This window comes from Neurospora hispaniola, assembly GCF_033458365.1.
Source record: "Neurospora hispaniola strain FGSC 10403 chromosome Unknown B0T23scaffold_5, whole genome shotgun sequence".
NCBI lineage: Eukaryota > Fungi > Ascomycota > Sordariomycetes > Sordariales > Sordariaceae > Neurospora > Neurospora hispaniola.
The window spans coordinates 1,259,197-1,284,999 of record NW_026944410.1 but is presented as its reverse complement, the minus strand read 5'-3'; the positions used below and the strand labels follow the sequence as shown (position 1 = coordinate 1,284,999).

The following is a 25,803-nucleotide window of genomic DNA, read 5'->3' as shown; positions in this document are numbered from 1 at the left end:
CCCATCGTTCTGTTTCACTCCATTGCACAATAGACGGACGTATGGTGGGTTGGGCAGGGTAAATAAGTACAGTTAGTTAGCAGCAGGATTTGCAATGGCCCGCAACCCATCTGAGAACTGAAGGTGGTGGGTGTGATACGAGGAGTCCATATTTCTTCGCATCGATATCGTAAGGCATTCAGAGCCTTATGTGTGTAGATGCGGCTGAATATGAAGAAATGGATGCCTTGAGACCTGGGCCGTGATTGACAATGGGTTTTGTCTGCTACCAGAGGTCATTGATACATCCCCTTGGCTGCGCCTTTGGTGCGCACTTGAGGGACGGTTACCTAGGCCTCCACCTGAAGGATTTTATGCCGCGTCTTCCTATTTCACACCGAAAACGGGAACGGAATGGGGAATGTTAGCAACGCGCGAAACGACTTTTGAGTATAAACCGCCCTTCGCCGGTCTCCAAAGTAACATTATGGCGCGCGGAGTCTTCTAATGGCCCTCCTATGGTAAGGAATGGGGGCCTCTCGCCAGCTCTACTTTGCTCCGAAAAGCTATACTGTTTCTCTGCCTCATGCGAGTTGTTGTGTAGCACCCATCCCGCGTGAAGTTTCATTGCAAGTCCACTCACACCATCCGGATTCCGTCCGATGGTGGAAGTAGATTGGACAGGTGCAATGACAGCATTGAAACTCTAACAGTAGTGAATGCCCTCGACCTGGCGCCTATAAAGAGTTCCTTTGGTCAGTGATTACCCTTCACTTCATTTTCGCTCCTCTCTTCGCATTCGTCATGTATACCAACCTCAATCATGGGGATGAATGAGCCGCTCCACAACCCACAGTGCGCTTTGAGGACAAAATCCTTACGAGGTACGAACAAACACGAAAAAAAGGAAGAAAAAAAAGAGGTCAAGATTAGAATGAGTATAGTCGTCCTCTACGGAATCAAACATCAAGGTTAGCACATCTGGAAGAGAAAATGTTCAAACTTCCAAAACTGCCTCTGGTCGCCCTTTCGAGGCAAAAGTCTTTTCATTTTTTCCAATAGCTCAAGACTTTTCTGCGCACAGAGGAAGGTCATACCTACTAAGGTATTAACTCGGGTTGAAGTGGGAAGTACCCATGCTGCGCCACCTCATACATGAAAATGGCATGAGATCGATAATGTGTTAGCGGCGACACTCCACGCAGCTAGATGTACTACCTACACTGCCACAAGCCCACAACTAGCTCAGTTTGTACCACCTATCAATCTCTCGTAAGGCTCTGCCACCGCCTACAGATTCGATGAAAGAAAGTGCCTCCCAATCCTGTTCCTTGTTTCAGGTGCACAGCATGGCTTCTGATTCAAGAAGTTGAGTGCCACTCAAGAGAATTCAGACAACCGGCCTCAGCCGGCGTAATCTACGAGGCTTCACGGCACTGTTGCAGCCCGCGCTCGCCCATGTCACACCAATCCATGGCTCACTTTGAGTTTCCCAACAGAGCTGTCCATGCGCGCACTGCCACAGGGCGGTGGTAGAGGTATGTACCCTGCAGAATTCACACATCCACTGTCCTACCTGCTTCCCTAACTTAGGGCGTAAGACCACCTGCATGTTTACCTCCCAATTGCTTTACCGCAAAAGCGACGAATATGAGCGGGAGCTGAAACATAAGCTGGCTGAGGCTGATCAGGGGGCGAAATTCTTCGGACAGTGCGATGAAAACCAGAGGCCGATTAACGTGATCAAGGAAACTAGTAGTGGTATTAAGTCAGTAAGGAACAACATTCTTGATGATGAAAAAGGGCATTAAGCCATTCAATACTTTTTTCGACCATAAGCAATTGTTGTTGTCATTCCTATCAGCCTACCCCTATCAGAACCTGCCATAATACGAGCACAGACAACACTCAAGACCTTGCGAGGATTCACAAGAGACAAACGACTAAATCCCCGTGTCCGTAATCATGGCCTTATATCGCACAGCTGGGAAGCTCTCCGCCGTTATGGGACAAGCAAAGTATCACGCCGCTGCAGAAGGAGGGGGAACCATTCTTGAGATACCAGCTAGTGCTGTAACTGCGGACGAGCTAAAACAGGAGCTTCAGAGGCGACTCCAAACATCGCAGTACACGATCCAGGTAAGCGTAAAATTGTTGAATACACGCTTGTTGTTGCTTATATGTCTAATGGTTATGTTAGCTGAAACGAGACCGATACTCGGTCACACTGCCACTCCATGGGAAGCAAGATATACTCAACACCATCTAGTGATGACAACAGTTCCGGCTGTCAGAGCTTGAAGCAACACTAGGCCCTCTCGCATTGCATCGCTTCGTTTCTTGCTTCAAACTCTGGAGCACTTTTTTTTTTCGTTTAAAGCATATTCCTGGAGTTACGGTCATCACAAAATATCACCGGAGTTGTCCTCTTGTATGGGTATCCTAAACCAAAGCTGCATATATCTCGCTTTAGTTCACATATCTAGATACTGAGGTTATGAAGACAGGTCTGATATATCGGAGAAAAATGGTGATGATGACTTGCCGTAAGGAAGTTGTCACTGATTGATAGTGAGGTGGACTAGAAAACCAGTTATGGCTTTTGGTATGAAGGCCTCTCATTCTGTTAGCGGTATGGCAGCGGTACAAGCGAAATAAAAATCGACGCCAGAAGCACATATATGTAGCTTAGGATGTCCTCCACCCTTCACTCATTATGTTCGGCCGCATATATTTTCAAGTGCTGCAATGAATCTTCAAACTCCCACTCAGTGAGGTTCTGGTGCTTAGGTGAGCGAGCTGTAAAAAGCACTCAAACGGCAAGGGGCTTGAGTTGAGACCATCGGCAAAGGCAAAACTGCGAGTGAAACAGGATGTCAGTACCACACACATTGTAACTAGACAGGGACGGGACTCAGAAACAAATCCACCCACATATCAACTTCAATATCTGTACCACGTTATTCTTCGCTGGATAAACATCAACCTCCCACAGTGTTCGCGCGATGCTGGAAATAAGAATTGAAGGATGTCCTCAATGCATGCCGGGACAGGTACGACGACCCCATCCGAAGGCGCTGTGGCCAGTCAGACCCGGATATTTGCGGTGCTCGAGAGAACGTTCAGGCGAGAGCCCGTGAGGGTCATGGAAGTCATTCTGGTTCAAAAGAACCGAAACAACATGTTAGCAAATACGGTCATGAAGTAAAGTGTGATGATGGACATTGCAAACCCTCCCAACAAGTATGGACCACCCACACTCCCTCGTCAACAGAAGTAAATTCCACGAGCACATTATTGAGGAGAGAGAAAACGAGCGAGAGTCAGGCCAGCGACGAAAGCGAAAACTGAAGAAGAACTTGGGCACTCACCACTCCAAAAGAGGTGCAATAACCGTGCTCCCCTTTGGTATAAAAATTTCCCTATATGTATCATCCGCAATACTAGCATGAGGTGTACCGCCAGACACAGCAATGGGTCTCCATCGCAGCCTTTCCGGGATGATGGCAGCAACATACGGGAACGACGCCATATCCTCAAAAGTCGGTAGCCGATCACTGCCGTTAACTTTATCCAGCTCAGCCTGTGGTTGGGAATGAAGTCTTAGCCGAACTTGGCGCAGGCGAGGAGATAGCTGGCTAGAGAAGCGGCGGACTGTACAGTACGTAAGTAAGATATCAGCAAGAATAGACACCCATGCGGTGGGCTGGAAGCGTGCACTCACCTCTCAACTCCAGCACCGAAAGGGGGACCGGCGGCGTATGCCAGCCCAAGGTCATTCATGTCAAGGTTCTTCTGCTCGTTGATCAAGTATGTAGTGGAACAGTCTGCTGCTACACCTCGTTTTATCTTGTCTTTGATTTCACTCAATAGTTTGAGATATATGTCGGCATCCTTTTGCTGTTGTGTCAACACTTCGGCCTTCCAGAGCGCAAGGATACTAGGCACGTATTCGAGAGCCGAATATTGCTCGACGGCAAACTTGCCTAGGATGCTGTGCCATTGATGGATAACAAGAGGCATGGACGTATTGTTGGTTGTGCAACCAAGAGAACACAAACGGGGATAGAAAAGAAAATGAACTGATGTAAATATACAAATAAAGGAGGAATGATAGACACATAGAAAAGAGAAGAGAATAGTGAAGGAATGGCAAGAATGAGATATACTTGACAGATTTGAGACGGCCCATGGACTCAGGATTGGTTCGCACCACTGCATCAGTCTGAACATCCTCAACCTTCGTCCATACGTTGCCGTCACGATCATTGAAGTAGCATAATGCTCAAGATGCGTTCGATCGTCCTTGGGGTCTATGAACGATTTATGCATTCATGCACAGGACCTTGGACTCAAGGTTCTGGATCGGCCGAAAGGATTCGCTCTGGCGCTGCATGAAGCCGTAGTGTAAGGCTTTACGCCGATGCCTCCAGAAAGACGAGTAGAGAGCCACCAGACCTCGCGTGCCACGAGAAAGAAGCTCTCCTCCCATAATGAAGCGTGGATGGAATTAGTGGATGGCACTGTGCTTCTTCAGCAGGTCCCAGGCTGCTTGGGCGAAAACCAAGATGATGGTCGGGGTCGATCCACCTGGAGGTAGACAACATCGCCGTCCTCATTGCTCAGTTCTTGGAAGCTGAGCCAGGGCTTGCGAATACCGATTTGATTTATCTTGGGTCCTGAGGGGAGTTTCGAGCGGTGTGCATGGAGTCTCCATCGCTGCCGTAACTGAGATACTTAGATGAGTGTTAGAAAGTAGTGTACTAGGTCGAGTGAAGGGCTTGATCCTACCGCTGGGAAGAAGAGCCCAAATAATAACAAGGCTATGGCAAGGACCAAACCAAGAATAACAGTGCCAGTTATCTTTACCATGCCCTCTTCCACTTGAATAAGAGGTTTCATCGTATGGTGTCTTGGAGACGCATCGTGGGAGGTTGATCTTTCCTATGCCTTGGTTGAGGATGGATTCTGGCCACCACCATGAGGTGTTGGAACTCGCCGTCGGAATCTCGTACTTGGTTGATGAGACGGGGCAACATATACCATTGTGTTACTTGCTTGATTGGTTCTCCTCTCATTAGGCTGAATTCAGGGTGTTGGAAGAGAGGTGCGTGAGGGGTTCATTGTTGGCTGAATGCCTCCCGCTCAGTCGACACCGGCAGTTCGGCAGACCTAACCTCCCCAAGTCCCTGAGAGATCGTGTCCATGTAATATCGAAATGCAACTGTGAGGATATAGTATTGCGGCTTACGGTTCAAGATATCTTCTGATTGACAACCGCGTTCCTCTTCTCTCAGTTTCAGTGACTATTTGACCCAAGCAGTATTGCCAAAGGTGAACCATGGGAGGCAAGATCACAGAAATATGGCTCACAAGAACATTCTTGACTTCGATCTTCCTAGGACTCGGCGGTTTTCTCTACGGCTTGTGAGTAGCTTGCATCTTAATCAAGGCTCGGAATATGCCAGGTGGGTTGACTCGAACTTGATGACAGTGACTCGGGTATCATCACTCCAAGTCTCGCTCTGAACTCATTCCTGGAATACTTCAAGAATCCCGATGCACCTATCCGAGGAGCTATTGTGTCAGTCTATCAGGTAGGTGGTAAGTCCTCACTGGGTCACAATTCTTAACCGGTGGTGGGGTTACGGTGAGCTGATTCTACGCCAACTATAGCATGGCTGGGAAGTGCTTCTGTCGGTATAACCAGTGACAGACTTGGAAGACGGAAAGCGATTGCGTTCGGGTGCGCTTTTGGGGTCCTCGGGGGTGCACTGATGACCGGTGCGGCACATGTTGCTATGCTCATCATCGGTCGCATACTTGTTGGATATGCCGTTGGCACAATCACCGGGGTTGCACCGGTGTTTGGAGCGGAGATTGCAAAGGTGCGTGAGGTACTCTATTGTTGTCAAGACGACGCATGAATGACTCTTTCTGACCAAGTCTTCTTTAGACCCATGAGAGAGCAAAAATCAACGCAGTTACCCAGATGAGTTGAGTCGCCCGCACCCCAAAAGCTGGCTGAGAGTTACTGACCTTCGTACTCTAAGTAGTGTGTGCTTGGGGCTTCTTTGTCGCGCTTTGGACAGGAGTAGGGGAAGGCAAATGGCATAACCCCAACCAGTGGAGGCTCGGTTTCGCTGTCCAGAGCATCCCTGCCCTCGCCCTTGGGTTGGAGTCCTCTTTATCAGTGAGTCGCCAAGATGGCTTTGCCTGAAAAGCCGTCATGCAGAAGCCGAGAAAGCCTTTCGCAGTTATCAGCACAACGGCTCCAACGATGAGTGGTGCAGAGAGGAGTTCAGGCGTTTACAAGCCAATATTGAAATCGAGCTGCAAGCTCGAGGCTGTCTTTCCTGGGCAGAGCTCCTCAAGGCGCCGGCCTTCAGGAAACGTCTTTTTGTCGGATCCTTTGTGTGGGCGGCTGCGATGTTGAGCGGCATCAGCTTTATCCAATATTTCCAACCAGCCATCCATGCAACACTGCAGTATAACCAGGATCAGCAGCTTCTCATCAGCGGGCTGTATGGATCGGTGGCTCCGGTGGCGTGCCTGGTGTCTCTGCTCTTTGTGGACCGTATTGGTCGAAAGAAGATTCTGGTTTTCAGCGCTTCGCTGTTGTCACTCTGTTACCTGATCATCACGATCATTGCTGCCGTCTTTCCGGCTCGGCCGGGGTTTCCAACAGATGAGGCAGCTCAACGCGGGCTCGTTGCCTGTGTCTTTGTTGTATCGGCCAACTACTCGGCTCTTCTGGGCCCGATGACTTGGATAATTCCGTACATAAAGTCCTGTCCCATGATGATCGTGCATGGCTGATTTGAAGTACCCTTAGGCCCGAGGTCTTCACCACCGAGTTGAGAGGCAAGGCAAATGCCGTTATCCAAGTCCTGCATTATTCCATCAGCTTGGTTATTACCCAATGTTCGCCCATTGCGTTGGCGGCAGTAGGCTGGAAATATTACGTACGAACCAGAATTGGGCAGGGCAAACGACTGGGCGAGTTGGCTGACGGCACCAGATTTTCTTTGTCCTGACCAACGCGCTGTGTGCGGTTGTGTTTGCACCTGTGTATCCAGAAACAAGAGGTAAGAAGAATACCTTCGTTCTCAATGTTGGTAGACACGGCTGATCATGGTCCCCTGGTTCCTTGCTAGGAAAATCGCTTGAAGACATGAGCGAGATCTTTGGCGATATCAAGCGAAGGACGGAACCAGAGCTTGACGAGGTCCATTCAAGTCCCTCGGGCAAGAAAGACAGCGGAATCAGCGAGTATGCCATTGAGAAGACGGAGTCGAAGTATCACCGAGACCGAAGATCGGATATATTTAGGGTGTGAGCAAACATCCTGCCCGTCGTTGAAATCGGAATTGCGCCCTCGGCATACGCGTGGCGGGCGCAGTGTTGTTCAATTGATGTTTGCAGAGCCCTGATACGGCTATATTGCAAACGGGATACGGCGGCATCTGGTAGGCATCTGAACTCTGTGCCGGGTGTCTCTATCTGATGAAAACACACTACTCGTAGGAGAATGAACCATCAGCATGCGTTCATTGTACAGTCCTGATATGATCAGACAAGGCTGGGAGAGAGTAAAGAAAAGTGTAGCATCATCATTGCCGGTGCCGTGGCAACGTCTCAAGCACGAAAAGGGTTAAGTTCTTTGCGGTTTTGCTGACCTTGGTGGATGAGGAGGCTGGATTGTTGTGTTCTCTTTCAAGGTCGTAGTCTTTGCAGCGATGTTTTGGTTGGAACAGTTGGGTGGGTGACGCGGGAGCAACAATGTTGCGTGACATGGCCAGGCGGCCCCCAAAGTGCATGTAAGTGTTAGTGCAGTACCTGGACAATGTGGGGTGACTTTAGTCTCTCGGATCTATTTGGCCGACGCCGTTGGAGCGTGCGCGCAAGAAACATGTACTGTCCTAACCTGACTGTTTCCAATTCCAGAAACACACGAGTGACCTGCCAACGTCCCCGCTCCCTGTTCCACTGACTGACCTTCAGCTGGTCTGACACAACCTGGCACAACCTGGGAAGAACATCATTCACCACAAACTCAACTCTTGAACCATGATAAAGATCGTTTTGAATCATCAGTTTCCTCCAATAAAATGAGATGCTTTTTCGCTTATACACTCATGCTAGCCAAGAGGGTCTGATGTTCCCGTACAAGCCGCCCTTTGCTCTGTTTGCTCCAGTTGACAAAGGTTGCAGTCGATCTCAGTATCGAGAGTAAATCCCAACGTCGAGTACATGAAGGATCAAAGGAAGAGGTTGGTTGTCAATTTATCGTGGAATCACCCCAGCGAATGATCCTCAACCGAAAGAAAATGGCTTGGTACACCTGGCCGCTTATTAGTTATCGTGCATCAAGCGAGCTTTATCGGCGACCCTTCGCTTGGGGGCCGTTTCCCGCAGAGAGCCTTCGATGGGGTGATGGTCGTATTAGTAGAACTCAAGGTCCAGCTCCCCATTGACACCATCGTAACCATTGGCGAAAACTCGAACATCGTCTTCGCACCAGAGTCCCTCAATGGCTCTAAAATATGGACGTGTGTAGGTCGAGGACTACATGGCTTGCTTTGAGATGGACGAGAAGAAGCAAGTACATCTAGAATGAAGGTTGATGAAAGCCTACATGACCACAGGTCTCGGTCCAGTGTATGTAGTGGGGTGTTTACGTATCGGGCAGCAGGCTATGATCCTTTCGGTGGTGAGCGAGTGGCAATCATGGTAGAGCGAGCAAAATCTGCATAATCACATCTAGTTCAAGAAACAGATGACTAGAATAGAGGATGAAAAACACGTTGGTAGGTTCTTGGACTTCGAAAAGCTCTCTATGTAGTATCTATCTTATCGGTTATCTTTATAGCGCGGGGCGGGGGCTATCTCTCTTATCGGACTGGTTGGTCGAGCGGAAGGAGGGGTTGGTTCGTGCACGGAGACAGCGCAATGTCATCTGACACCCGTACATATCGCTCTCTCCTCTCCCACCTAACCACAAAACAGCCGAAGAAAAACGACCCCCCCCCCCCCCCCCCCCCCCAAAAAAAAAAAAAAGAAAAAGAAAAAAACAATCCGGACCATGTTTGCTTGTGTTTACACCTTCAGCTTCTCTAGCAGCATCGCAAATCCGATCCCAGTCACCTGACATGACATCCGAGACCTTGACTTAGCGCTGTCGATGACAGTGCCCACCAATGGACCTTCGACATTATCAAAGATTTGAAGGGCCCCCCTGATACTGTTGGGGAAACAGGTCCATCCCACCACCATTCAAATCCCAGTCAAAGGTTGACGCATACATCCCTCCCATTATCATGTGAGCATCATCGGGGCTGGCCAGCTCCATATGTTCTGGCTGTTGCTGATAAGCCAGATGCTGAGGTAAGGGTCCCCCAAAGTTCATCTCTGCAGGCCTGTGTTGCTGCGGTTGTGGCGACGGTCCGAAGATTCCTCTGGCCTCGGCGCGATGGATATCACTCAGTCCGTTCATGCCTTGCGTAGGACGACAATAATTCACCATCTCGATCCCCGAATCTACCAGAGCCTGTCGGCCATGGTGAAACCGTGTAGCTTGAGCTGGCTGGCTCAGGTTAGCGACCTCATTGCCGTAAGCACCAAAGCCGACCTGAGGGTTGATGGGGGTTCGGGGAGTAACTGGGCTCGGAGTTACAAAGAGATCATGCTGTCGAGCCTGACGAAAACTCGAGGGTGATGCGCCCACACCGACGCCTGTCTGCGCAACCTGTTCCTGGCGCGATTGCACGCTCCCCGAACTATTCATGCCTGGAGCTGCCCTCGTCACCATCTCTGCCTGGCCGACATTCGCCCACGACTCGGCGCTGTTAATCGTCTCAAGAGAAGAAGCTAGGCTGCCTCCGTTACTGTCGCCGTTGATGAGCCGTTTCCTGACAATCTGCCTCGGAACTGCGAGTTGACCCAGTCTTCGGGATGGTTTCTGGGTCACTGGGTTTATTGGGCTTGCCGAATTCGAGGGTTCAACCCTCGGGATGCGTTTACCAACTCTCTGGCGGCGGGATATGTTCATCGGCTGGCGACGGGAGTTGTCAAAGACTTGGCCAATATGGCTGTAGAAGATGTCAACCAGTTGCTCCACGTGGTGTCCCTCGGACCGTTGGTTGCCGAATCGTCTCAACTCCTCGTTCGAGGTTAGGGCCTCCTTGAGTTGTGGGCGAGCGTTCTGCAAATCTCGGTAAAACTCTTCGCGCTCGACTGGAGGCTCAAAATCTTCATTCCCACTGTCAGCCAACCAGTCCGCACGAAAAACACAAACCCAAACACAGAAGGGCCACTATGGGAAAACACTCACCAGGATCCGGAACCTCTTCGTCTAAACCGAACAAGTTGTGCCAGAGATCTTGCCAGTTATCAATCTTGCCATCTGCCTTCCGGTTATTCAGCAAAAATTCATGTCGATCCGTGATGCCATCCTCCGGATTTCGGCTCGCAATTCCCTCTTGCGGGCTGCATATGCTGTCTCTCGGAACCGCAAGATGCGCTTGCACTGCTTCACGCGACCGCATGTCCTCTTTGCATCTAGGGCAATGGTAGGCAGAGCCAGTTTTCTGTTTATGGAGATTCTTGATATGGCGTCTACCCAAGCGACAAATTAGCATCAAAACTCTATCAAGACAGGTAGGAGACTTACTTCAGTTCATATATGTTGTCGAATGGACGAACAGCACATTGTTGATGGTCACGGATGTTAAATCTCTCGGGATTTCTTTTGCGGAACGGACAGCTTAACCCCTGATCTCCCAATTCGGTCGTTATACGCGCTCTCTTTATCCCGCCATCGTTACCGCCCCCGTCGAGACCTCGATCTCCGGGACCAGAACCGTCATCAGGCCCTCTGCTGGGGTACCCGTTACCGTCATCGTTCGGTCTCTTCTGCGACCCATTGTTCGCTCCCCCATGGCGGCCCGTTCCAGAGCTTGAGCCACCTCCTTCTTGCTGGGCCGGCGCAATGTGGCCCGCTCCGCGAGGTAGCTCCTGGATGCATATGGCGGAGCTGAACAGACTCTCATCCGGTAGAATTTTTGACAGCTCATCCAGGCAGTAACTAACGGTGTTGTACGCCTCACCAGCTGCATCGGTATGCGCAATGTCGTCGTACTCTGTATCGAACGCTTGCCTGAGAATTTGTTCACAGACGTCTTGGATCAGACCAGCGTCCAAGTTGTGGCTCGGGGAAGTCTCAATGTCTTCTGGGTCATCGAGACCAGGAGTCATAATCAACGGCGAAAGTCCTTCGGGGGATGAGCCGTTCCCGGACGTGGGGGTGTCGACGTCTTGCGGAACTGATTCTTGTGTCGTATCTGCTCTCACGTCTCCAGACGTTTCGTCAATTTGCATGCCTTGGAGGTCTGGCAAATCGAGATTGCGGGATGTCTTTGCAGCTGGTACCAGTGATTCAGACTCCTCCTTTGGGCAGACCGGCATGACGATATTTGTATCACCTGCGGACTTCGCCCGTAGTCCTGCAGTGATCTGGCTGACCAACGGCTTCTCAGGATGCGTGGCGTCAGAAGGCGGGCCAACCTGGAACACCGCATGTTTGCTCATACTGTCTTTCCTCCTACACTTGGGCAGATGTCGGGCTGGGTCTTGCAAGTTCTTTCTGAGCGTGTCCTGTTCCCGGAATGTTCGTCTCGGCTTCAAGTTCGGCGAGATGATATGCCTCGGCGACGATGAGCCTTCAGCAGTAAAGTTTGCTGTCGTCATATCCACAGAATGAATATCCAGTCCTGCTTCCGATTTGAAATGTGTCTCAGCATGGAATGTCATTGGAGCGGGTGAGCCACGTCGGAATTGCATCAACCAAGGCGACGAAGGATACTGGGAAAGGTTCGTTACTTCGAAGGAGGCAGTGGCTGGACTTAAGGGGTCTGGCTCGGTGGTGTTCGTTACTGTTGAGGCGTTAGAGAAGCTCGAGAAAATCGTATCTGAGCGCCGTGGTTGAAAGTATCTCTCCTCCCACTCGGTCCCCTCGCTGGTATTGCTTTCGAGGTTGTCAAATTCCACTCGCTTGTTGGATCGGTCTTGAAGATAGGAGTCTTGGGCCGGCTTGATTGTGACTGCAAGTTCCGGAGAGGTGCCTGCCTTAAATGATGGTTGATTGAGGCGTCCCCCTTGCCCTGTTGCCGAGGGCCCTCTCAAGAGGGAAGTCATGCTGGCTGATGGCTGAGTTCTGAAATCTGCCGACGATATGGGGCCCAGTTATGACCAGGTGAACGCCAGGCTACGCGGCCTATTGTTCTCGGACTGGGGAGGAAAAGTAGGGTCTAGGTTCTGTCTGCTTTAAGAAGCTGCACTCGCTAGGCTTTATGCTGGTTATCTACATCATACTCAGGCGTTTGTGCGCGAACCATAAGGCGCCTCCTCTAACTTGGTCGACACCAGAGAGGAAGCGACTTGATTACCTTGAAAAGTGACCAGTTGAACAATACTCTTCTAATCGGTACACAGACGACCCTTTGAGAGGCACATCGACCCGGACCTATCCAAAGGCATAGCCAAATGCATAATAGTCGATTTGACAAGGAATACAGGCAAGTGCGTTCGAGAGAACATTAGTGGTTGAGATTTCACAACAAATTGGAGGCCTTGCAGCTCAGGAACCTTTAATGTGGCAGTGCGGCGCAAAAGCCGGAGGTTCACCGAACATTTTGAGGCTGTTGAATATTGCAACGGCTTGATTGGTTCAAACTTTGGTGTTTAAACTACCATTTCAGATTCTTATAGCCACACAGTGGATGGCCCCATGAATTTTCCCTTTTTCCTTTTTATTATTTTTTTTAAAAAAAAAAAATTAAAAAAAATATGAGAAGTGACACGGCTTGCCCAAATTGTTTGCTTTCCAGACGAGGCTCCGGGCAGACTCCGGGTTGCTCTCTACACTCGACCGAGTCTCCTTAGGCCACCAGTGAAACTGCCTGTCCTACGTTGCTTTTGAAGAGCTGACTTGATTCTGTCAGGCTGTTAGCAGCAACCAATTGTAAATGTAGTGTACATTTGATCAGCAGTTCTCAATGAGCCCAAGCTGTCCGTTGTACGCCTATCGGTATGCCCCAGACTGCCCAAACGCCGAAGTCCTAAATGACTTTGTCGCTTGTGCTGCAGATTGTTTTTTTCTCTTAAAGTGGTTCGAATCTCCCGAACGCATTCCCATCAAGTCCTTGCTGACCGACGTGTATGCTAGGACTCGGATCAATTTTAGACTCTTCAGGTGATGCCCTGCCTTCTTCCTTGAACGTTCGTTGTGCATCGGTCCAAGTTGTGTTCCGCCAACGGCCTGGCTAAGCGCTTCCTACGGCTTCACCCCTTTGGTCTCCAAATTTCTACAGTCAGGACGACCACCACTGACTTTCACTTCGCTCTGAGCAGGGGTGACATCCACCAGTCATCGATTGCACTGCGCATTTTCTCTTCTGTCCTATCTATTATGTCACATGCTTCATTCCACCCTCAGCGGTTTTCGGCTACAGGGGCGGAATGGAGCCTAGGGCTGTCTGCTAGGCATCGCGCGGAAGCTTCACCCTTCACGCCCATTATACCACGGAGTGCCGAGTGCCGATGGCTTCCAGGTGACTATCTGACGAATCAGTTCTATTTAGTTCACTCACTCTGTCTTGAATCATCATCGCCTCAATCCCTTCGGTTTGTTCTTATTCTGTTGGGTTGTTGTTGCTCTCAACCCGCCCAGCGCGGGCATTAACATGGGCTCATAGCCAGATCGAGGCGAGTGTTCTGCCTCATGACAAGCAACAGTCACCGAGGTTGGTGAGAGCAGGCACGTTGCCATAAGTTCCAGGAATTTTGAGTACGATTTGATGATCACCTTGGAGGATGAACGCCTACATGTAAAGAAGATAAAAAGTGCTCTTCCTCGCTGCCTGAGAACAAAGTCATTTTTTCTTTCCTCGAAGTAGACCTATGCACACCACCTTACCATGCTACCTCTATCTATCATCTTTACCTACTGAGTTTCCCGCTGGAATAGCGTACACTACATATGACAGTCGGATAGTACATTTCATCATGAGCACATATTACAGCGGCGGTGCTGGCAACACCGGTAGCGGCAATGGCTCAAAAGGCGCGGCGGTCGGCCCCACATCGGGAGCCGGGGATCTACCCGCACCGGCCCAAGCTCCGAAGTGGGTCTTGTCATGGTTTCTTTGTTTCTTTTTCCCAATCCTAGAATCCCGTCGCACTTCTGCATCGCTTTGGTAGTTGGCTGTTTAGCTACAAACATAATCCAAACGCTTCCATCTTAGAGATGGAATGGCAAACGTAGTTATCTAATGCATCTTGTGTCACCAGAAGAAGAGAGTACGGCTCCATGATGAACAGATACATCCACGACACTACCACCCAAGTATCGGATCGGGTTTCGGGGCATCAGGACCCGATCAGCAACGACCGTCATAGGCTGGAGGTATTGCAGAGAGTGGAAAGACGGAGATGTGAGGCTGAGAGGTTGGCGAGGATTGCGAGAGGGAATTGAAAAGTGGTGAAGAAGGCACACAATTACTGTGTGCATCTTTGCACAATTTACGTTGAAGCGTTCATGTTGGAAGCTTAGGTACATAGTTCGTTGTGAATTGAACCTCAAGTCACCACTGAAAACAGACGGCTCTGCTCAAGCGCAAACAGCTGGCAGACACTGCGCCAGTTGTAATGTCGTGATGAGAAAGCTTGGCACGGCTGCGACGAGTTTTTGGAGTAAGGTCACGGACCACAACAACCAGCGGCAGATTGGCAAAGGCTCACCCAACGCTCCGAATCACACTATCTGAGCAACATTTCAAGACACTCTGCAATACCACGCCAGCCTCGGAAAAGCGTGCAAATCTGCTGTGAAGATGCTCAGGCCTTCATTGCCAAAGACTTTGACGGCTTTTGGCCCGCCTTAACCAGCTGGGTGGCCGGCCTGGACAGTGCCCGTCGCGGATCTCTGCATGGCTTCAAACCAGGAAGGTGCTCTCAACGTCGGGCAACAGGTATGCGACTCCCCTTGCATCACGTGGACTTAAGTTGTCCTGGGAGGCCTTTTCCTGGGCCGTTCATTGCAGACATGTCGGCAAGGTTCTTTGCAAGACCGTGTCAGCCACGGCCCTTGCGAGGCTGAGTTGAGGTTTGGCTATCTGTCTCGAGATAGACCTCACTGGGTCGTCATGGCTGGCTCGAGGCCTTGCTGGCTGGGCCTTTGCCTGGAGCTTCATGATATGATATTGCCAAGCCTCGGAGCTCCCTTCGAATTGGTCAAGTGGTCTGCTTGGCTCGCCGTACCCAAGGTTACCCCAAGGTACCTACCTACCTACTAACTGAACCTACCTACCCTCCCTCTGCGGAGGAGAAAAAAAAAAAATCAGCAACAGCGACAAATCAGCACACACGGCAAGCAAAGCACCCACGGGAGCTGGCTGTTAGCTGACTGAGCTCGAGCTTCCCTTCCTTCGCTTGGCTTGGAGGTCGGCACCTTCCCTCCTGTACGGACGCATGTCTCAGGCGCGGTTGCGCTCAAACACGGCGGGCAATCACCTGGAAGGACACAACATCAAAGGGCCCATCAGTGGCATGCATCTTCGGCCCTTCTGAATTTTCGAGCGTCTCCTGGCGCCAACTTCAACACCAAACCTCGTCGCGATCATCCTTCCGGCCAAAACACCACTTTTCCATCCGCCAACCCCGCTTCATCCACTTCCACCAGTTCCACGCAAATCCCGCGCCGTTGCCCCGTCAATATCAACATCCAGCATCGTCACGACCACCGATTTATTCTCGACACTACGTCCATCCGCCCATCCCGCGCACAACCAACCCACCCCGTTCAATCCCTTCAAACCAACAAACAAACACAATGGCTGGCGGAAAGGGCAAGTCGTCTGGCGGCAAGAGCTCGGGTGGAAAGACCTCGGGCGTCGAAGGTTCCAAGAAGCAGCAGAGCCATTCTGCTCGCGCTGGTCTTCAGGTACGTTTTTATCGTTGACTAGCTTATGGCTCTGTCCGCTTTCAATTCTTGCTCCGATCTGCATCATCGACGTCTCCTCATCAACCAACTTTTTTTTGCTCGCATCCGCCATCCCTGTCGTCAGATATCGATGGAATCACGCCGATACACCACAACGCGTCCACCGAGCCCCCTACATTTCCCGACAACCCCATAGTGCCAACCTACGAAGAACGCGAACTCGCTGCCTCACATGTCGGTCGCACGCAACCCCGCCGCTGCTTAAAAGAAAAGAAAAAAAAAACACCATTGCGCCCCGTATGCGATACTATTTCAACTTGATATGGACGCGTTGTTCTGTGCATCCTTCTCTCACCCTGGCCCCGCACTCGGACCTTGTTCCGGTTCCTAACTTTGGATTTCTCGCTCTGACAACGAGGCGGAGCTGCGGCGTGCATTTCCGTCCTCTGGAGTTTGCCATGTGTCTGACGCGCCATGCTGACTTGAATCTAATTAGTTCCCTTGCGGTCGTGTCAAGCGTTTCCTGAAGCAGAACACCCAAAACAAGATGCGCGTTGGCGCCAAGGCTGCCGTCTATGTTACTGCCGTGCTGGAATATTTGACTGCTGAAGTCCTCGAACTTGCGGGTGTAAGTCATCCATACCCCATCCGCACGGCCATATTGCTTGGCGACGAGGAGGCTCCCATGTCCAAGTTTTACCTGCTTTATGGCTAACTCAATGATTTCCGTTGTATAGAACGCTGCCAAGGACCTGAAGGTCAAGCGTATCACTCCCCGCCATCTTCAGCTTGCCATCCGTGGAGATGAGGAGCTTGATACCCTCATCCGCGCCACTATCGCCTTCGGTGGTGTCCTCCCCCACATTAACCGCGCCCTTCTGCTCAAGGTAGAGCAGAAGAAGAAAGCCAAGGCTCAGGAGGCTTAAGTCCACAACTGCACCGAAAAATTCGACGTCGCACACGTTTCGCACACTGTCTTGCATCTCTTTAGCCCCGCTCCGGGCTGACGGGCAGGACAGCAATCGGCTTATTCAAGGGATGTCACGGGGTGATGCCGGGGGGGGGGAGGGGGGTTTGTCTTTGCTAATCCAACCCTAACGCCGCTGTATTGTTGGGTATTTTCTTCCTATTATTTGTTGTTGGGATACGCACACGGGCTTGGGGCCCACCGAACCATGGCTTGAAAAAGCCGAGCACTCCCGGTGTCTGCGACGGCAACAAGCGCAGCGCATAGACGACGGCGAACTTCCCTTGCGACACTTCCAGCAGGGTGGTGCGTTCGAAACACACACGAAAAGCGAAGCGTTCTGTATCATTCAGCCGTGAAAGCCGCTTGGGAAGCGATGAGGAGGGAGACCATTCACCGCATAACGTCGTCTTGGAGCGCACCACACACTGGGAACGGCGAGCAATCTCCCCTCGTCACGGCGCGGCGTGCGACAGCAGCTCTTTTACGATATCTGTAACAACATGAATCTTCTTTATCGTTTTTATAGTACGACTCGGCCATAAGGGCTTAGCGAGGAAAACATCAGGACACGTTAAATGCACGTGTTGGTTGGTACTGGTTGCAGGTAGTGGCGGAATAAAGGCCACAAGAAAGAGCCTTGAAAATTTGCGATACCAATTCTTATTATGTTCTCTCTACAGTCTGGGATGCGCAACTCTATTCATGGTGACTACAATGTGTTCAGTCTCACCATCTGCTGTTTCGGACGACACTGATGCCCGCTGCCGATTACTACATGAGAAGACGCAGGTAAGGTAGATCCAAGTATTGTTGTCATTCTGGAAGCTAACTTGGTGAACTCTCTTAAGCAAGATTCTATGTCCTACTGATCCATGACCATGGAATCTTCGTACATATCAAAAGACGATATGTGTCAGTCAGAGCTTTGATCCTCTCTCTACCTTTCAAGGTTTTTACTTCCGGGACGATTGATCACGTTTGCATGGCCACATCATTCTCCATAGGCCCGAATCAAATGAATGAGGCAAACGACTCGTAAATGTCCGGATTAGCGATTCCCAGAGCGAGACGGCCTCCAGCCAAGGGCGACACCGGCGAAACTGGAATGGTCTCCAGATCGTCCTTCAACAGCTTCGCAGGATCAATCGTCATCTCATCTGCAACCATGGTAATGTAACAGTCCTGGCGAGAACTGCAGCCGTCCAGCCTAGAATAGGGCTCGAGCGTGGCAATCGTGAGGTTGCCGGTGTTGTCATCCTCCGGGTCCTTCTGCATCCCTTGTGCTGCTATCATGGTCTCCTTCCAATCGAACTTGATAGTCGCCTCCTTGACAAGCAACTGTTCATCTTCCGAACCCGAGGCGTCTGAAGAAGAGCTACTGCTGCCACCAGCAGAGGAGGTCGACGCTGACGAAGAAGAGTCATCACTTTTTTTCTCCCCGACACTCCCACTCCCATTTCCCCCGTGTCCCCTTCCCTTCCTCCCACTACTTCTCTGTCCACCCATCCTCCTCTCCCTTTCTTCTTGTCCACTCCTACTCCTCCTCGCTCCCAACGCCTTCTTCATAGTCTCCCTCTCCCTCTCCCTTTCCTTACGCCTCCGAGCCTCGATGGCGTCCTTCTCCCTATCATTCACCCACACCAATTTTTTGGCCTTTCTGTCAATCTTGGCACGACCTTCTTCGCACGCAGCGATGACAGTCTGTCGACACTCGGACGGATAGTCGCAGTGAGACCAGCAGTTGTGGGTGCGTTCGACGTACATCTTTTCTTTGGCCCGGGCGATGGAGCCGGTCTCGCGCTCAGAGACGTGATGCCAGGCTAGGGTTGTAGCTCTAGGCGATTTTGAGCCTGGGCCTGGGGGTGAAGATGAAGACGGACTTGATGAGTCTAAGGGGGGGACGGGGATGAGATGCCATGTTGAAAAGTCTTGGAGGCGAGCGGCGGCGACTTTGTCATTGGCAGACTGGGATGAGTCGGAGTCAGAGGTGGCGGTGGTATCTTTGTTGTTAGAGCTGGAAGAAAGGGAGGGACGAGGAGAGAGAGAAACGCTGGTAAGTCTCCTCTTCCCACTCGATCCCAACTTCTTCTTTCCACTATCATCATCATCACCACCACCGACTGTCAAAGCACGCCTGGCAGCAGCACCCGTCACACTCCGTCGATAGCTTCCCCACGCCGACCAACCCAGGTAATCAAACTCGGCGGTACACGGCCCTCTTCCTTTTCTGCCACTTCCACTTCGCTTTCTTTTCTTGCCATTCTTGTCTCTCTCTTCAGATTCCTTTTGATTAATGGCAGGCATTAAACAGCAAAAGACATGTCCACACTCCAGACATCTCCTCGTGCAGGCTAGCCGGTATACAGACCGGCAGGAGTGACAGGACCACAGCCAGGGGTAGGGAGCGGGAGGCGAGAGCATGGGCGGCTTTGTTGGTGGTGTTGGAGACTTTTGGGGATTGCTGCTTGATGGCGTACTTCTGCTGGTGGTTGGACTAGTGGGTGACGGCTGAGTTGATGAAAATTTGGTTGTGTCGTTGTTGTTGGTGGTGGTGGTGGTGGTGGTGGTGGTGCCACTGCCATCAAAAGTATCGGTGATGGGCGAGTTGGGACTGTTTTGAGGCTTGACTTTTGTGGGGGAGTTGATCATCTCTGAGATAGAGCCGGTGACAATGGTTAGCTCTGGGATGATGTCGAAGAGGACGAGCCTGGGTGGCTTTGCCTTTGCATTAGGGTTAGAGGGCATTTTGTTTGGACTCTTGTCTGTCCTTGTTGAGTTGAGCGCTCGTTGAGTTTGTGGGTTTGAAGGTCTATAAGGAATAGAAGGAGGATTGGCGAGCTCGTTGGTTGAAAGCGCGGAAAGAAGCGTTTTCTCCAAGTGTTGTGCCGAATGGGCTGTTGAATTGTATTGACCAACAGAAACAATAAACAGTCGATTGACAAATCGGAGGAGCAAAAATAACTACAGTATCCAGCCTGTTGGTAACGGCAGGACTAAAAATCAGACTATAGCCAGATGCGATGAAAACCGGGGATGCAGTGAAAAAGGTTGGAGGAGGGCGCTCAGAGTTCTAACAGGTAGCGTAGAGCTGACAACGTAAGGATTCCAGAGTCAGAACGTCCGGAATATTGATTATATGATGTTCTTCTTGTGAGCTTCCAGGTTGCATAATGGGTAGAGGTCAAAGAAGCTCTGGGATGGCGCATGTCCAACAGAAATAGACCTCGCTGCTCGAGCGTGTTCTTTGTCTCGATATTTTTTTTTTTTTTTTTTTTTGAAAGGTGCGCCACGCGGAACATGGGGAACTTCCACGCGGACCGTCAAGCAGAAACGAAAAAGAAAAAAAAAAGGAAAAAGAAGAGACAAAGACTCGGCTTCAGCCAATGAACTGGAATGAAAGGAGGGCTTCTGACAATGCGCCTCTGAGCAGATCAGTCAGCAAAGATGAACGGCGCCACCGGGGCAGTATAGAGCGCTCCCATAAAACGAAGCAACTTGGCACGCCTGGTTTGACACGTACTGGGATGGGTTCTGTAGAGTAATTCAAGTAGCTTTGTCGTTTCTGTGCTATCTCTAAGTCTGTATCATATGCTCGTCGTCAGCCTTTCCACTTTGCTCAAAAGTGTGATGCCGGAGTAACATGGTGGTTCGGATTTTGGGAAGTCCAGCGCTATCACCGTTCTATCACCAAACTCGAGCCACTGCAGCCGCCATTAGCACCAGATGTTCCCACTGTCCGGCAGTGACCCTCTAGTTCTCGCCCAAGAATGGCATCACAGCCTTCAGAAAGTCCTCCTTCCCGTCAATAAAGGACACATGCCCAGCATTTGGGATGACCTTAAGTTCAGCTTTCAGGTTTTCCGGGCAAGCATCCCGCAGCTCCTTCATCTTCTCGGGTAGATCGGCATCCTTCTCGCCAACCACAAATAGCACACGCTGGACACAGTTTCCAAGCCCAGATATCAAAGGTCGTAGATCGAACGAATCCGACCTAAGAGCGGCAATACAAGTCTCGAAGCCATCAAGGCTGGTCTGCTTCATCAATGTGTGCACACGCTCCGCCTCGGCTGGGTTGGCCTTGATCCAGTCTAGTCCAAACCAGCGGTCCATAGTCTCGGCCACGGCCTTCTCCATGGATCCGTGCTCTCTGGCGGCAGCCACACGGGGTCCCAACGCATCAGACACGCCGGCGTTCTTGGGTGAAGCAGAGATGGTATCGCATATGACGAGTCTCTGGACGACGCCAGGGTAGCGACTGCTGAAGACGACGCCTAAGGCAGCACCCATGGAGACGCCGATCCAGGCGTGTAGTGAAGGGGTAAAAGCGGCATCTGGGGAGTGGTGGCCGTGGAAGGCAGTGGCGACGTCTGGGCTGGTTAGAAGGGCGTAGACGTCTTCGGCAAGAGAGGCAAAAGTGGTGGATGAGAGATTGTCGGGCACGCCAGAGGCGCCGTGACCGGGGTGATCATAGCGCAGAACGCGATATCCGGCGTCGTGGAGGCGTTCTACGATGTGGTCCCAAAAGTGGTATTGGGAGGCGAGCGAGTTGGAGAGGAGGACGGTGGGTCGGGTGGGTTCATTGGAGTAAGTGAGCTCGTACGAGATGGTCCGTCCGGACGGGAGCGAGAAAACTGCCATCTTGTTTTCAGTTTTTCCTGCTGTGATTGTTGTTGCTTGATTTATTCTTTGGTTTCAAATGGATGTTCAGCAAGGTCCAAGTGTAGTGAGAGATAAGTGGTCAAGGACGGGTGGTGCAAATGTACGCTGATTAGGTGATTGAATAAGTTCGAGCTGGTTCGATGACGGCAGGCGGGATGCATGCTGCGGTCAATCTGGGGGAGGTGGGGCGGGTCGGCGGAGGGGTCCCGCTCGTCGTGGCCGGGCATCCCTTCGGCGATTCCTACCGGGAGCGGCAGACTGGTTCGTCACAACCATGTTTATACAAACAAAGACAATTCTTGTTCATTTCCATTGCAAGCGGGTATAGAAGTAAATTACTAAAACACGTACTAGACTATATTATGTTCTGTGAGCTAACTAAGAGGTCGGAGTAAAGGTCTGTTACAAATGAATAGGGTGAGCTAGGGTTAGGGTTCACCTTGGGATAGAGTAGGCTAGTGAAAGGCCTCCGCTAAGTCACCACTTATGCACAGAGGCCTATAGTATCAATAGTTCTGCATATCTGAAAATTACAGTAATTACATCAGTCGTGAAGCTCGCGATACCGCAGTGGACTTTTGACGTAGAAGGCTCCACAGTTTCTACCGCCCCCGGTCAGGAAGCCCCATCCTTTTCGGACGGATTGACGGACTGCGGTACGGAGCGGGACACGTGCGGGGTTGCTTGCAACGGGATCGGCCGGTAAGGTGAAGCACTGAGTGGCGTCACACCGTAATGCGGGGTATAGACGGGATGGACAGTCAGCCTTCCTCGTCCCAATGTCTCAAAACGTTATACCTAGGCCTTCGCTACCTGGTGGCCAGGCTTTTGTGAGACTTTCCAAATCTACCTATGCAACATGTCTGTCCAACGTGGTGCAACGCAGTCTGTTATTGCGCATCAAGTTTGGACGACACTCTTGCTAATGGAAGCTCTCGCTCGGAGACCACCGGCCGTTGCGCTGCGACAGGCAAGCAGTTGGCATGCGGTTGGAACTTGTGAGTGAGGTACAGGATCAACCAACTAATAAAAAAAAAAAAAAAAATATGCCAACGGCCGACCGCAGAGTCGCGAGACGGCGCGGACTCATTCATAAGACATAATTGGTTGTACATTACGTATGTTTCGCGGGCTGCACGGCCCGTTCGAGTCGTTTCTGAAATGTCAAAGAAGCGATGCCCATTCGCATTTCCGATTCACTGGTCCTCCTCATCTCTCAAAAAGCAGCGTGTCTGGAACAAAAGGTTGACCGTTCAGTCGTCGTCAATAAACTGGTCTTGGCGCAGAAACGAGCAAGCGCCAATGAGAGCCCGTCTGTGAACAATAACTGGAGTGGGTTGCGACGTGCGTTGCGCATGCCTCTCTCTTCGCTGCAACAAACTAAGCATCGCCCTGTCTTGCCGGCTGTTTGCCAGAAGAGCCGAGATCAGTTAGGGATCACCAACTAATGGAAGCATCAGAACTTATAGCCTCATCAACCTCCAAGAGGATCCGGTATCGACCGGTATTTTGGCCGTCGTCGAAGTTCTCGCCTGACGGAGAGACTGACTAAATATGATTGGACCCAAGCCACCTGCCTCAATCACGGTGGTTTCTCAATGCGGCTGTCGATAAGAGACCATATATTTTTATCCTTGGGAACCCGGGGTTTTGCATCTTTCCGTGACCAATAGTCAGGGGCATCTGCATCCAAGGTTTTCCGTACCTTCCGTCATCAAACACGGCGGAGAGAGGCGGCGGGGTGAAAAGGTCTATTGGGTTACTAAGTTGTCTGGAAACTGGGCTGGGAAACGTCTCGACGTATTAAGTGAGGCAATAGAGCTGGTGCAGTGGCACCGCTCACAACACCTGTCGTCAATCATCGAGCCAACTCTGTTTCTCGAACCAGCGGTTCTAGGCCGTCAATGATGAAGAATTGAGGCGCAAAGGGAGGAATAGTCAAGAGTGGTAAACCAAACGCTCTGGGACGACACCGTTGGGACAGGCCTAGCGGATTCGGTCATCTGGCGGGAGCCGGCGGACGGCCGCCGGAGGCAGGAACAGCATTACAGAGCAACCCGGTATGGGGTATGAAAAGGGGGCCAAAATCGTCAAGGGTGTCTGTCCCCTTTCCCCACAAGCCCAGATTAAAAACGTCAGGCACAGGGCTAAAGAGCCGACCTGCATGCGACGCCAGAATATTTCCGTTCCGACCGATGCTTTTCTACCATGTCTTTTTTTTTTTTTTTTTGCTTCAAAGTCAGTCTCGAGTGTTGTTGACCGCTTCAACAACTTGAGTACTAATAGCGTCCCGTTTTACGGTTACATGTAGCATTTAATTCTTAAGCTCATTTCTGAACTGGGGATCATTGCAAACGAATTTTTCTGCAAACGAGCGGTCAGCCAGCATATGGCGTGGACTTAAGAAAAGTATTTTCGTTGCTATCATTCTTGATTCCATCTTTCGGCCGCACCGCGATATCGAAGCCTGACCTTGTGGCAACAGTCACAACAATGACTGTGTCCGTAAAATACAGTGACGTTCCATATTCCAGGTTGCTGCAACCTATGAACCATCTCTGTCTCAAAAATAGCCCACATTTTCTCCCGGTTCGGCAGCCATGAAGCCATGGCCAAGCGTTGCCGAGCGTGACCCCACGATGGCATATTAATCTATCTCGTCCAGCAATAGTTTTCTCCTCTTCATGAGTCTTGATTATAGCCCCTTTTTCACCATTTCAGCATGAGCACCGCTTGGCTTGCAATCTCTTGCGAGGGCGTCAGGACTCGATTGTCAGGGGCCCGGCCAGCATGACCCCACTCGGCAATGGATCCCCGGTCCCGGGAGCACGGACAAGAAAGACCGGGTGACCGGTTAGGTCAGAAACACAGATCTGTGGGAGATTTCTCGCAGAAGGCACGTCACGGCGAGTCAATGAATGCGCGGTGAGCGTGAGGCGGCCGACGGGGGCAAGGTCCTTGACACCGGTGATACACGCTCCTAACTGTCCCCCAATGTCGACCCTGTGATAAACAAAACGGCGTTGCACCGGTTGCTCGCTAGAATTTAGGGGACGGTAGCCGATTCGGGTGTGGAGAAGAAACCAAAAGGCGGGATCGTGGCATCTCCAGCGTGGTACACCCTATATTATGTACGCAGTAGCACCAAGACTCGCAAATAGCAGGGCCATGTGTACGGCTCCATAGCCATGGATCGAATGGAAGCTTCTTTGAGAAGTCGCTGGGCTCTGGCTCCTCATCACCCCGGTAAGACCTCGTCGTCGCGAATCTTGGCTGTCGTGCTTAGCGTTACATGGCGATTTCCCCCCTTTCACCTTTCTGGAGCCTTGTTGCCTCTTCAGGCCAAGGGCCTAACAAAGAGCAACAAAGCAGCGACAGGAGAAGCCCAAAATAAACGAGAATAATCTCAAGGTGCCTCCACAAGAGCTCGATCGCCCAGGGCTTTAGGCCCCAGATGGACTCCGTCTCATCATGGTGATATCCGCGCACACGATGCCAGTAGGTTCGCATCTCCTGTAGCCGCTAGCCGTACGCAGTTGCAGACTGAGCGAGACAGAAGAGGAGAGAGCCCGGCCGTCATGTGGGATTCTTGCCTCTGGCAACTTTGGGAGCGCATCCCATTGAGTCCGACCTGCCAGGGAGCTTCGATGGCCTTGTACGACAGGGGGCAAGAGGGGGAAGGCAAGAAAGGGACAAGGGGCTCAGGTAGATAGGAAGGAAACTGATTTTGCATAGAAACGTTGATGAAAATGATAGTGCAATAACAGTCTTCATAAGAAGTGGATGATGCCTCCACCTACACGGATTGCCGGGTAGTGCCTGTTGTATGCCACTTGACCCAGGACAAGGCCCGTCAGTCCCGAAGAACAATGCGAGTTCTCTGTAGCATGCTCATAATTCGGGACGATACAGATGGGCCGTGATGGACAGCATGGTGTCTTTGATGAGGCACGCGTGGTGATGGGCATCGCAAGTGTTCCGCGAGTGATTGACAAGATTAGCGGGAGCGCAACCTAAATGAAGAAAGCGATTGGATAACACGCATGCTGGGTGATGCCCGGCGGATGGCGGGAGGGCAGCCGCCCCAGGAGGCGCCAAGGCGGCAGTCCATCCTTCTAGCGCAAGACAGATGGGTCCACTTTGGTGGATCCAGGTGCTTGTACAGAAAAAGAAGTATTGGGGATCATCAGACCGC

General features: G+C 51.2%; 9 protein-coding genes across 9 annotated transcripts; 4 read left to right on the top strand and 5 right to left on the bottom strand.

The window, feature by feature from the left end:
• Positions 1–1,737: 1,737 nt before the first annotated feature.
• Positions 1,738–2,364, top strand: B0T23DRAFT_161891 (uncharacterized protein). Its single transcript, XM_062832741.1, has one exon. The coding sequence runs from the start codon at positions 1,945–1,947 to the stop codon at positions 2,278–2,280; it is 336 nt and encodes a 111-aa protein (XP_062691623.1). The 5' UTR covers positions 1,738–1,944; the 3' UTR covers positions 2,281–2,364.
• Positions 2,365–2,686: 322 nt separating this feature from the next.
• B0T23DRAFT_405277 (cytochrome P450) lies at positions 2,687–4,881 on the bottom strand (the record flags this gene model as incomplete). The annotated part of the gene is made up of 8 exons (XM_062838974.1): positions 2,687–2,778; positions 3,037–3,136; positions 3,374–3,581; positions 3,704–3,973; positions 4,220–4,284; positions 4,325–4,459; positions 4,570–4,707; positions 4,771–4,881. The coding sequence occupies 8 exons, from the start codon at positions 4,879–4,881 to the stop codon at positions 2,687–2,689; spliced, it is 1,119 nt and encodes a 372-aa protein (XP_062691622.1).
• Positions 4,882–5,343: 462 nt separating this feature from the next.
• On the top strand, positions 5,344–7,714 carry B0T23DRAFT_443383 (uncharacterized protein; the record flags this gene model as incomplete). The annotated part of the gene is made up of 8 exons (XM_062840856.1): positions 5,344–5,390; positions 5,474–5,583; positions 5,656–5,867; positions 5,947–6,022; positions 6,072–6,116; positions 6,161–6,786; positions 7,001–7,067; positions 7,137–7,714. The coding sequence occupies 8 exons, from the start codon at positions 5,344–5,346 to the stop codon at positions 7,316–7,318; spliced, it is 1,365 nt and encodes a 454-aa protein (XP_062691621.1). The 3' UTR covers positions 7,319–7,714.
• Positions 7,715–8,845: 1,131 nt separating this feature from the next.
• Positions 8,846–12,174, bottom strand: B0T23DRAFT_405275 (uncharacterized protein; the record flags this gene model as incomplete). Its single annotated transcript, XM_062838973.1, has 4 exons — positions 8,846–8,966; positions 9,285–10,230; positions 10,313–10,539; positions 10,652–12,174. 4 exons carry the CDS (start codon positions 12,172–12,174, stop codon positions 8,846–8,848), a joined length of 2,817 nt encoding a protein of 938 aa, XP_062691620.1.
• A 1,655-nt stretch (positions 12,175–13,829) lies between these two features.
• B0T23DRAFT_161818 (uncharacterized protein) lies at positions 13,830–14,564 on the top strand. Its single transcript, XM_062832740.1, has 2 exons — positions 13,830–14,162; positions 14,329–14,564. Exons 1-2 carry the CDS (start codon positions 13,939–13,941, stop codon positions 14,510–14,512), a joined length of 408 nt encoding a protein of 135 aa, XP_062691619.1. The 5' UTR covers positions 13,830–13,938; the 3' UTR covers positions 14,513–14,564.
• A 1,304-nt stretch (positions 14,565–15,868) lies between these two features.
• On the top strand, positions 15,869–16,905 carry B0T23DRAFT_319639 (histone-fold-containing protein; the record flags this gene model as incomplete). Its single annotated transcript, XM_062835133.1, has 3 exons — positions 15,869–15,979; positions 16,476–16,607; positions 16,717–16,905. 3 exons carry the CDS (start codon positions 15,869–15,871, stop codon positions 16,903–16,905), a joined length of 432 nt encoding a protein of 143 aa, XP_062691618.1.
• A 1,055-nt stretch (positions 16,906–17,960) lies between these two features.
• On the bottom strand, positions 17,961–19,694 carry B0T23DRAFT_318025 (uncharacterized protein; the record flags this gene model as incomplete). Its single annotated transcript, XM_062835047.1, has 2 exons — positions 17,961–19,222; positions 19,427–19,694. 2 exons carry the CDS (start codon positions 19,692–19,694, stop codon positions 17,961–17,963), a joined length of 1,530 nt encoding a protein of 509 aa, XP_062691617.1.
• Positions 19,695–20,699: 1,005 nt separating this feature from the next.
• On the bottom strand, positions 20,700–21,884 carry B0T23DRAFT_405272 (Alpha/Beta hydrolase protein; the record flags this gene model as incomplete). The annotated part of the gene is made up of 2 exons (XM_062838972.1): positions 20,700–21,604; positions 21,854–21,884. 2 exons carry the CDS (start codon positions 21,882–21,884, stop codon positions 20,700–20,702), a joined length of 936 nt encoding a protein of 311 aa, XP_062691616.1.
• Positions 21,885–24,032: 2,148 nt separating this feature from the next.
• On the bottom strand, positions 24,033–24,218 carry B0T23DRAFT_318246 (uncharacterized protein; the record flags this gene model as incomplete). Its single annotated transcript, XM_062835062.1, has 1 exon — positions 24,033–24,218. The coding sequence occupies one exon, from the start codon at positions 24,216–24,218 to the stop codon at positions 24,033–24,035; it is 186 nt and encodes a 61-aa protein (XP_062691615.1).
• Positions 24,219–25,803: the final 1,585 nt, after the last annotated feature.

What these genes read in the sequence shown, in the direction of transcription:
- B0T23DRAFT_161891 (XM_062832741.1), top strand. Translation starts at nt 1,945, where the DNA reads ATGGCCTTATATCGCACAGCTGGGAAGCTCTCCGCCGTTATGGGACAA.
- B0T23DRAFT_161818 (XM_062832740.1), top strand. Translation starts at nt 13,939, where the DNA reads ATGCACACCACCTTACCATGCTACCTCTATCTATCATCTTTACCTACT. An exon ending in GCACCGGCCCAAGCTCCGAA is followed by an intron (nt 14,163 to 14,328) that starts GTGGGTCTTGTC and finishes TTGTGTCACCAG; the next exon opens with AAGAAGAGAGTACGGCTCCA.